The following is a 12,228-nucleotide window of genomic DNA, read 5'->3' on the forward strand; positions in this document are numbered from 1 at the left end:
AATCTACTCACTTGTGGTATATCTGCTACGGCAGCATTAAGTAAATAAGACAGTGGGAAGAGAAGAAATGGGTAATTAAAAAGAAGGAAAGTGTTTATAAAAGAAAAGAGGGATTTTGCATAGACCTGTAAGGAGTGTATGCTCTGAGCAAAGAACTATGTTTAACTCAACTCTATTCCGTTTATATTCTACTGACACTCATTCTCCTACCCTCCTATAGTGAAAATAAAAGACAAAGCAAATTAAAAACAAGGGAAAATAAGAAAAAAAGTGATTAGGCATTGTGGCATTTCTAATTAATCAGTACCCTAATACAAAATGATACCTAATAACCCAAAATAGTGTACCTGAGTTTCAAATGGGTGTAATTAAATATTTATTAACTATTTCCAAATTGCCAACTTAAAGACAATAATTCTATATTGATGAGGCAATCTTAATGCTCTTGTGATATTCTTTCAGTGTATTGATCCAAATGGATATTTAAGTTGTTGTCAGGTGCTATGGAGTAGGTTCCGACTCATAGCCACCCAGTGTACAACAGAACAAAAACACTACCCGGTCCTGCTCCATCCTTACAATCAAGCTCATTTTTGCAGCTTCTATGTGAATTCATCTCATTGAAGGTCTTCCTCTTTTTTGCTGACTGTCTATCTTACCAAGGATGATGTCCTTCTCCAGGGACTGGTTTTCCTTGGAGAAGGCCATCATGCTTGGTAAGATAGAGGGTCAGCAAACATGTCTGAAGTACATGAGACAGTCTTGCCATCTTGCTTCCAAGAAGCAGTCTGGCTGTACTTCTTCCAAGACAGACTTGTTCATTACTTTGACAGTCTAGGGTATATTCAATATTATTGGTCAACACCATAATTCAAAGGCATCAATTCTTCTTTGGTCATTTTTATTCAATGTCCTACTTTCACATGAACATGAATATGAGGCAATTGAAAATATCATGGGTTGGCTCAGGCACACCTTAGTCCTTGAAGTGACATCTTGGTTTTTAATACTTTAAAGAGACCTTTTGCAGCAGATTTGTCCAGTGCAATAAATTATTTGATTTTGTGGTTGTTGCTTCATGGACGTTGATTGTGGATCCAAGAAAAATGAAATCCTTGGCAATTTTGATGTTTTCTCCCTTTATCATGATATTGCTTATTGGTTCAGTTGTGAGGATTTTTGTTTTCTTTATGTTCATGTGTAATCCATACCGAAGGCTGTAGTCTTTGGTCTTCATCGGTAAGTTATGATCCACACTGTCGAATGCCTTTGCATGGTCAATAGAACACAGTAAACATCTTTCTAGTATTCTCTTTTTTCAACCAAGATCTGTCTGACATCATCAAAGATATCCCTCGTTCCACGTTCTCTCTGAACTGGCTTGAAATACTGACAGTTCCCTGTAATTGTGCTGCTCCAAAAGCTTTTGAGTTATCTTCAGCAAAATTTTACTTGCCTGTGATGTTAATGGTAATTTCTGCATTCTGTTGAATCACCTTTATTTGAAATCAGCACAAATATGACTCTCTTTCTATCAGTTGCCCAGGAAGCTGTCTCGCAAATTCCTTGGCAGAGATGAGTGAGGACCTCCAGTGGTGTGTCCATTTCATTAATGCCTTCAGTGCAGCTTGTAATTCTTTCTTCAGCACCATTGCTTCTTGATTGTATGGTACATTCTGAAATGTTTGAACTTTGACCAGTTCTTCTTGGTACAGTGACTCTGTGTATTCTTTTCATCTTCTTTTGGTGCTACCTGAGTCATTCAAGATACTGCCCCTAGAACCTTGCAAAATTGCAACATGAGGCTTGAATTTTTTTTCAGCTCTTTCAGTTTCAGAAATGCTGAATGTGTTCATTTTTTTTTTTTTAACTGCAAGTCTTTACACATTTCATTATGATACTTTACTTTGGCTTCTCAAGCTGCACTTTGAAATATTCTGTTCATCTCTTTACTTCATCATTTATTCTATCCTCTTTAGCTACTCGATGTTTAAGATCAAGTTTCATAGTTCCTCCTGACATCCATTGGCCTTTTATCTTTCCTGTCTTTTTAATGACCTTTTGCTTTCTTCACGTATAATGTCCTTGATGTCATCCCCCAACTCGTGTAGTCTTTGGCCATTATTGTTCAATGCCTAAATCTATTCTTGAGATGGTCTCCAAATTCAGTTGGTATATACTTAAGGTTGTATTTTGCCTCTTATGGACTTGTTTTAAATTTCTTCGGCTTCAACTTGAACTTACAAATTGGTGGTCTGTTTCACAGTCAGCCCCTGGCTTTCTTCTGACTGATGATATTGAACTTTTCCATCATCTCTTTTGCAGATGTAGTCGATTTGATTCCTATGTTTTCCGTCTGGTGAACTCATATGTACTGTCACCGTTTCTGTTTTTGCATTCCAATCACCAGTAATTACCAATGCATCTTGATTGTGTTTTTAATCAATCTCAGACTGCAGGAGTTGGTAAAATTTTTCGATTTCTTCATCTTTGGCCTCAGTGGATGTATGTTGACTATTCACGTGATGGCTGTTATTTCTCTAAGATACATTCTTAGTAGTGAGATTGCTGGATCATATGGTATTTCTATTTCTAGCTTTTTTAGGAGATGCCATATTGGTCTCCATAGTGGTTGTACCATTTCACATTTCCACCAGCTTTCAACCTCTCCAATGTTATTTGTTATTGTCTGTTTTTTTTTTTTTTTTTTTTTGATTAGTGCCAGTAATGCCAAGGTGAGATGGTATCTCATTGTAGTTTTTATTTGCTTTTCTCTAATGGCTAATGATTGTGAGCATTTCCTCATGTGCCTGTTAGCCACCTGAAAGTTTTCTTTGGTGAAGTGTCTGTTCATATCCTTTGCCCATTTTAAACTGGATTATTTTTTGTTTGTGTTTGAGATGTTGAAATACATTTAATAGTTTTAGAGACTAGATACTTGTTGGATATGTCATAGCCAAATATATTTTCCAAGTCAGTAGATTTTCTTTTTCAGGGTGCATTTTAAAGTAAAAAGTGCATAAAAATATGCACACATTGAATCCATCTCTAGAAAGATTCAAAAGAAAAAATAATTGGTTCAGTCTCTAAAAGAGAACTGGGGCATGAGTATCAAATATTCAAAAAAGACTATTATAATATCTTCTCTTAAATAATCTGGTTAACTTCTTCACATTGTAATGTCAAAGTACAAAAGTATGAACCAATTAATGGTGTGACTTTAGATACAACATTTTACCTCTAAAGAAACCAAGTCTCAATTTTCCATCAATACAACATCTTTAGTCATTATTTATGTATTCAATAAATATTTGCTGATTTTTAAAATTCTGTGCATCATGCTGTTCACATGATATTAAATATTCACTTTGGCTTTTTCTTGTTTTGACTGTCCATGGTTCTATGACTCTTAAATTTACCTTGTGTTTGTATGTGTTTTAACTTCCCTTTTTTTTTTATTAGACTAGGAGCTAGAGTAAGTTGTGAACAACTTTTGGAAAATATCCCATAGGAAATTTGAGGGACTTGAGGACTTAATGCATGTTAAAAAATATATACTGCTTTGCACTGAAACATTATATAGTCAATACATGTAGTCATTATTATTATTTTATGTTATCATTATATTATTATTTTATGTATCACTATCATTTCTTCATTATATGAAGAGGCTTCTGAAACAAAGGAAGTATCATTAAGTAATTCATTTATTGAATTACTAAAATTATAGTTTATTCCCAACCATACGGTTCAAGGTGCTTAAAATGGCCATGAAGACTCTTCAGAAATAGTCTAACTCTCCCATCTGCCATTATAATAGATTCTCTTAGTCACTTGTTAAACATTTACAGTGTACTGTGTTCACCTATACTTTAAACAATATATATGTTTGCATGTTTGTGTGTATATATGTATATATTTGTATATATGAATATATTTGCGTATGTGTATATATTTGTGTGTATATATATATATAAATATATATATAAATATATAAATATATAAATATATATATATATATATATATATATATATACTTTTTGGCCTGGAATCTAGGCAAAAAGTCCCTTTGGTTGTACAAGTCCATCATAGCCAGGGGTCAGTCCTGTCTTTATCTGGAAACATGACTTCTTTTCAAATTGTTTCACATGCCTTGGAGGCCACCTTTGCATACTCCCCTAACCATCCCTGGCTCCCAAGTTTCAATTTCACAGAAAAATCAAGGTGTATCTTGGTCATCCAGTATAAAATATCAGAATTTTCAGGTCCAAGAATGGAGAGGTATGACAAACCATTTTTAATATGGCTTTATTGAATATATTTGATTGAAGGGTATGTTGCCATACAAAAGGACTGATGTTATTCAGATGTTCAAAAATTTATTTTTCCTGCATTTTATTATGGAAATGTTTATTATGAAATTTACAAAAAATTTCTAACATAAAATTACAAAAGAATACAACTGTGAAATTCAAATACCTATCAAGATATAGAAATTTCCATTAACCTAGACATTTCTCTTATGCTGCTTTCTAGATAATCCTGCCTCCTCATATCTCACAGGCAGCTACTGTTCTTATTTTTTTTTTCTACCACAGATTAGTTTTGCCTGTTCTAAAACTTAGTATAAATGAAACCATGTAGTATTTACTATTTTACATATGGCTTCTTTCACTCAGTGAAATATTTTTGTGAATAATCAATGCTTTTGTGAGTTCTACTAGTTCATTTGTTTTTACTCCTGAGGAATATTTTAATTTGTATTTGCATATCACAGTTTTTCCATTTTTCTGATGATGGACACTTGGGTATCATACACAAAGCTGCTGTGACCATTATATAATACAAGTCTTTTGTGAACATATTACACTTCTTGGATAAGTAGTTAGGAATGGAATTGTTGGGACATATCATAAGCATAAGGAGCCCCGGTGGTGCAGTGGTTAAGTACTTGGCTGGTAACTAAAAGGTTGGTAATTCAAACCCACCAGCCTCTCTGTGGAATTAAGATGTGGCTTTCTGCTTCTGTAAAGATTACAGCCTAGAAAACCATATAAGGCAGCTTTATTCTGTTCTATAGGGTCCCTATGAGTTGGAATCAACTTGACAGCAATGGGTATGATAAGTGTAAGGATCTGTCATGGTGCAGACTCTTAAACAGCATGGCTGCTAACAAAAAGGTTGATGTTTCAAACCTGCACAGCAACTCCATGGGAGAAAGACCTGGTTAATCTGCTTCTGTATAGGTTACATCCAAGAAAACCCTATGTAGGAGTTCTACTCTGTCACATGGGGTTGCTAACAGTCAAAAATAACTCATTGGTACCCAACAACAACTCGTGTCTTAGTCATCTTGCACTTCTATAACAGAAATACTAAAAGTGGGTTGCTTTGACAAACAGAAATTTATTCTTTCACAGGTTAGAAGGCTGAAAGTCCAAATTCAGCGTTCCAGGTCCAAAGGAATGCTTTCTTTCTCTGTTGGCTCGGGGGAAAGTTCCTGGTCATCAATCTTCCCCTGATCTAGGAGCTTCTCACTGCAGGGACTCCAGGTTCAAAGAATGCACTCTGCTCCCAGTCTTCTTTCTTGGTGACAAAGTTTCCCTTTCCTGTCTGTAGGCTTCTCTCTTTTGCATCTCAAAAGAGATTGACTCTAGACATAATCTAATCCTATAGATTGAATCCTGCCTCCTTAATATAACTGCTTCTAATCCTGCCTCATTAACATTATAGAGGTTAGGATGTACAACACATGGATAATCACATCAGATTACAAAATGTTAGACAATAACACAATACTGGGAATCATGACCTTGCCAAGTTTTTACACACTTTGGGGGGACCAAATTCAATTCATAACAGTAAGCCTACATTAAGTTTATAATAAACAGTCAGAATCTACTGCAATAGGGAGAACGTTGTGAACATAAGATCAAGAAATAGGGTTTTTATTTTAAAGAGGTGAGAATAAAGAAGACTAGAAAAACCAGGGTGGACAAATGGGATGAAATCATACCATAATAGGATAATGAGTCAAACAGCTTTATGCTCCAAATGCAGAAATTATCAAACAATATCATTAATATCACATGCAAGTAAAATTTTGCTGAAGATCATTCAAAAGTGGCTGCAGTAGTATATTGACAGGGAACTGCCAGAAATTCAGGCCAGATTCAGAAGAGGACATGGAACCTGGGATATCATTGCTGATGTCAGATGGATCCTGGCTGAAAGCAAAGAATACCAGAAAGATGTTTACCTGTGTTTCATTGACTTGTTAAGGCATTCAACTGTGTGGATCATAACATATTATGGATAACATTGAGAAGAATGGGAATTCCAGAACCCTTAACTGTGCTCATGAGGAAACTGTAAACAGATCAAGAGGCAGTAGTTTGAACAGAAAAAGGGGATACTTCGTGGTTTAAAGTCAGGAAAGTTGTGCATCATTTGTATGCTGAGCGAATAATCAGAGAAGCTGGACATATGAAGAACAGGGTTTCAGGATTGGAAGAAGTCTCACTGATAACCTGCATTATGCAGGTGACACAACCTTACTTGCTGAAAATGAAGAGGACTTGAAGTGCTTACTGATGAAGATCAAAGACCACAGTCTTCAGTATGGATTACATCTCAACATAAAGAAACATCATGATAAATGAAGAAAAGATTGACTTTGTCAAGATTTCATTTTACTTGGATCTACAATCAACATCCATGGAAACAGCAGTCAAGAAACTAAAAGACACACTGCATTGGGCAAATCTGCTGCAAAATAACTCTTTAAAGTATTGAAAAGCAAAGATGTCACCTTAGAAACTGACCTAAGCCATGGTATTTTCAATAGCATCATATGCATGCAAAACCTGGACAATGAATAAGGAAGACAGAAGAAGAATTGATACCTTTGAATTGTGGTGTTGATGCAGAATATTGACTATATCATGGTCTGCCAAAAGAATGAACAAATCTATCTTGGAGGAAGTGCAACCAGAATGCTTCTTAGCATCAAGAACGCCAAGACTATGTCTCCCATACTTTGGACATGTTATTAGGAGGGATCTATTCCTGGAGAAGAACATCATGCTTGGTAAAGTAGAGGGTCATCAAAAAAGAGAAGACCCTTAAGGACATGGATTGACACAGGGGCTGCAACAATGGGCTCAAGCATAACAACGATTGTGAGCATGGTGAAGGAATGGGCAGTGTTTTGTTCAGTAGTACATAAGGTTGTTATGAGTTGGAACAGACTCAATGGCACTTTACAACAACAACTTATTGAGGGGTTGTATGCTGACTCTGGTTGAGTGTGGGCCAAAGTTCAGGGAACTTGGTGAAGGAGAGACGCTTAGCCAAAGTTTGGTTAGTAAGCATGTTGTTCTACTTGATCAGTGGGAGAGATTGTTCAGCTAATCATTTTTGAAGCAAAGAATGAGAATATGAAGAGTCTGCATCTAGCCTTGTCATAAGTAAACAAGGTGCACCCTTGAGTTGTATTTAAGTCATATGGTGAAGGATGTTTGTATGGCAGTTTTCCAGAACACAAAACTGTGTTGGGAGGGGGGTTAACCATGGCTGTTTTCCAGGATCACAGGGATCACATAAAATTCAATACTGTTAATGACATTTCCATTTTTTGTTAAATATTTGGGCTTCCTCATGCATTAAATGTCAACTTTGGGACACTAGTGTAGATACTGAACTTCTCAAAGTTGCTGAAAGCAAAAAGAAATGAGAACACAGGAAACTAGTGGTATTTTACTGAATTTATTTTTAAAATAATCTCCAACAAGAGGACATTGTTCGTATTGGTAAGTTTTGTGTGACTAAAGAATTAAAAGCAGCATTAAAATGAAATGGACTCTTAATGATAGAGATGTGTTGTTATATGTTAGTACACTGAAAAGGATGAATATCACAGTTCATGACATAACCTATGACATACAAGGCCAAGGTGGTGTTGATAATATACTCTTGCCCTGGGGCCACCAAAATTCTGCTGGCAATACTAATGAGAATCTACACAGCCTTTCCATTATGACAGCTCAAAAGCAACTTCCTGCTGCAATCGTGGATTCTCAACCTCACTAACTGGAGACAACTCTCCTTGGCATTTTCTGAATCCTGATGGTAAATTTACTGACATAATCCATCTTTAAATAAAATAATATCAAGCCATTAATTGGCTTTAAATAAATTTTTACTTTTCTGCTTTTTAGTCTCAGAAAACATGTACTATCTCTAGTTTATTTTTATTTAAACCTGACAATATGCATTACATCACTTTCCTATCTTTTCGAGTTTCAGGGTTCTGAGGCTGAGCTTCTGCACACCAGGCATTCCACATAAATAACTGAAGACCCCAAGGCCCATTGTAATACTAAATTAAAAACATCCTGTTAAAACCCCTGAAGTCATCTTAATAACACAAGAAAACAATGAGAAAAAAAAATTAATTTAGAGTATCAGTACATAAAAAAAGAAGGCTTTGGTTAAAAAAGATGGAACTTTTCAAAGATGAACTAGTGATAAAATCGAATGGACTTTCTCAACATCTCAGTACTGAGTTCCCTTCCCTTAGAGGTGTTCAAAGGAAGCTGGACACCTAACTGGAAATGTATTATAGAGAGAATGAAAGATCATAGAGAATTAGTTGCACTTTATTTATGTATGCTTGCTAGTTTTAATGGCTGTGATTATATAAATGTTTATCAAAAGAAAAAGTACAGAATTCAGAGTTGAGCTCTCAGGAAAAGATTAAGTCAATTTGATGCCCTCTTGGTCCATAAATATCTGACTTATTCTGACACTGTATCTAGCTACAACACAGAAGATGATGCTAGGCATCCATCTTGTTTGTGAACTACAAAAAATAGAAACCCACAACCTGTATATGATTGTGTATTAGTCCCACAATCACACACTAAGGATCCCTGATGACAGTGGTTAAATTGATTGACTGCTAACTAAAAGGTCAGTGGTTCAAAACCACCAGTGTCTCCATGGGAGAAAAATTTAGCAGTCTGCTTTTGTAGAGATTTACAGACTTGGAAACCATGTCAGGTCATTACGAGTGGGAATCGACTTGAGGGCAGTGGGTTTGGTTTTGGGGGGTTTGGATCATATTTTATGTCTGTACAAAATCAGTCAAACCATTACTGAAAAAATAATCAAGTCCCCAATTCATTATTTGCTTTCTGAGGTAATTTTGAAACTCCTTAACTTTCTCATAGCATTTTTCACTTCTGTATTCCTTAGTGTGTAGATGAGTGGGTTGAGAAAGGGTGTCCCTATGGTATAAAATACTGCCACCATCTTGTCCATGGGGAAAGTGGTAGGTGGACGTGTATATATGAATATACATGGACCAAAGAATAAGACCACTACGATGATGTGGGAAGTGCAAGTGGAAAGGGCTTTTTTCCTCCCTTCTGCACTGTGGTTTCTAAGGGAATACAAGATGACCACATATGAGATCATCAGAATGAAGAAACTGGTTGAGCAAATGGCCCCACTGTTGAACACTACTAACAGGTTGATCACGTAAGTGTCCATGCAAGCAAGTTTTAATAAAGGCTGCAAATCACAGCAATAATGATCAATCAAATTATTTCCACAGAAGGGCAGTTGTAAGGCCAGGATAATCTGAGCTATAGAATGCATAAAAGACCCTATCCAGGCAAGAATAATCAAGATGATGCAGATCTGTCGTCTCATAACGGTCAGGTAATGCAAGGGCTTACAGATGGCCACATAGCGATCAACAGCCATGAGGATGAGGACAAAGATCTCCATGCAGCCAAATAAATGTAGAACAAAGACTTGTGTTATGCACTCACTGTATGATATGCCTTTCTTTGCGGAGATAATATCGAAAAGTAGTCTCGGGACTGTGGATGTTGAAAAGCAGGTATCTGCAATGGACAAATAAAATAGGAAGAAGTACATGGGACTCCCAAGAGACTGGCTAAACTTAATGGTCACAATAATGAGCAAATTCCCCACCACAGTTCCAGTGTAGAAGATTAAGAAAATGAAGAACAGCATTTTCTGTCTCAGAGGATCCTGTGTCAAACCTAATAGTATGAACTCAGTTACACTCTTATTTTGTTGCATTGTTTCAGTAGATGTGGGGAGAGTAGAGGTTCAAAATAGTTAATCTGCAAGGAGAAAAGCAATAATTTTATAAAATTACTATTGCATTTGGAGCCTGAATACCTATACCTGATCATGAAAGTTCCACTTAAAAATGGGTAATCACTTATCTATTTGTGTGTTGATTTTTCATAAATATAAATAAAATATAATTCAAAATAATCTATTTTTCTGATTGTATATGAGGATGTAACAGAAAAATAATAAAAGAATAAATGATTCTTCCACCATAATAAACATTAATGTTGAGGATTTGGTGCGAGTGAATAATTTCTTGAGTCGAACGTCTTTCTTCAGTTTTAAGTAGGAACCTGTCAATATTAGTGGTGTACTGCAAAAAAGGAGAAAATTTCTGGATAATAGATTCCACAAACCAATCTGAAAATAAACAAAATGTAAATAAAAAATAGGCGAAAGAAGTTAAAATAAATTAAAAAATAAAAGAGACCCTGTTCTTAACAAATGAATTAAACAAGTGAAAGGACACTCAATTACAGTTAAATACATTACCATTAAAATTGCAGTTGGAATTCTTTTTACCTGTTGGATAATAATGCAAACTTTTTGTTATACATTTGTTAACATATAGTGCTTTCAAAGGTGTGGAAAACCACCATCGATTTCACACAATTCTGTTAAGATATAAGTGGGTTCAATCTCTTAATGGGTGATTCTCAACATCAATATTGCAACTGCACGTACACCTCAGCCAGTAATACCGTTACTTTGCTGATACACTTACTCCCATACACAAAGAAAATCACTGCATTCCTTTCTAAGGTAGCAAAAGATGAGAAAAAACATAAATGCCCATCAGAACTTAATAAACTAGGGTTGACACTTTCAAGTAATCATTGTTTTTAAAAAAAGAAAAGGTACTAGCTATATATGTAACAGTCTTTAGAATGTATTGTAGAGTGAAAAATCACAGAATGTAAAAGTATGCTTAGAATGTAATATTTCAATTAAAATCAGGATAATTTATACCACACTTACATGTGCTTATATAAATAAATCAATAAATTGTATTTGGAAAAGAACCAAGAGTAAACATAATATTTGTAGTCTCTGGGGAGGGAGACTGCATTCTAGGCATCAGAGATGGAGCGAGACCTACTTTTAGAACTGTGCTCTTTGGTAATAATGAAAATATGTTGTAATCATGTGTTGCACTAAAAAAAATTAAGATTTTTTAAAAAATCTTACCTCATGAGATGATCTGTTTAACTTATTTATTTTGTCGTATCATTGAGCCATCAAACTGCCTTCTGACGAAGGCAGGAAGAACCACAATATTCAAGAGAAACACTGGATTCTAGGAACTTGAGTAAACTGTGAATCAGCTATGGAGGCAGTTCTGAAACTCAGTGCTCTTTAACCACATTGTACCTCACCACACTGCCATGTAACTCCAGGCTCACCTTCATTCTTGGAAGTTTTCCAGATGTACTCTTTGTGAAACTCTTAACCATAGAAATGAAAAATTGTTTGCAATTTCTCTCTGAGTATTTTATCTAGATCCTTTATCTATCTATCTATCATCCATCTATCTGTCTATCTATCTATCTATCTATCTATCTATCTATCTATCTATCTATCTATCTATCTATCTATCTATCAATCATCTATCTATCTATCATCTATCTGTCTATCTATCTATCTATCATCTATTTATCTATCATCTATCTATCTATCTATCTATCTATCTATCTATCTATCTATCTATCTATCTATCTATCTATCTATCTATCTATCCATCTGTCTATTTATCTATCATCTGTCTATAGACAGGGTGACACACATAAGTAACTTAATTGCCATACATTGGAATGATGTACAATACAAATGATACATTAGAACTAAGCAGAGTAAGAAGGGAGGTTTTTGTCTTCTTACTGCTGAATTTCAGCATAGGAAAGAAGTTTCTAATATATATATATGTATATGTATAAAATGAGTGAAAGAATTAAAGGGGATTTTCTGTAGATATAATTCTGTAATGTCCCACACCAGCCTAAACTTAGTTGCCATTGAGGAGATATGAAGCCTACAGGCTACTCTAACCACAGCAAA

The 12,228-nt window shown here is 35.2% G+C and overlaps 1 protein-coding gene across 1 annotated transcript; it reads right to left on the reverse strand.

The window, feature by feature from the left end:
• Nucleotides 1-9,170: 9,170 nt before the first annotated feature.
• Nucleotides 9,171-10,116, reverse strand: LOC100660842 (olfactory receptor 4C11-like). The gene has a single exon (XM_003423603.2). The coding sequence runs from the start codon at nt 10,114-10,116 to the stop codon at nt 9,187-9,189; it is 930 nt and encodes a 309-aa protein (XP_003423651.2). The 3' UTR covers nt 9,171-9,186.
• Nucleotides 10,117-12,228: the final 2,112 nt, after the last annotated feature.

The sequence above is a fragment of the Loxodonta africana genome, chromosome 7 (assembly GCF_030014295.1).
Source record: "Loxodonta africana isolate mLoxAfr1 chromosome 7, mLoxAfr1.hap2, whole genome shotgun sequence".
Taxonomy (NCBI): Eukaryota; Metazoa; Chordata; class Mammalia; order Proboscidea; family Elephantidae; genus Loxodonta; species Loxodonta africana.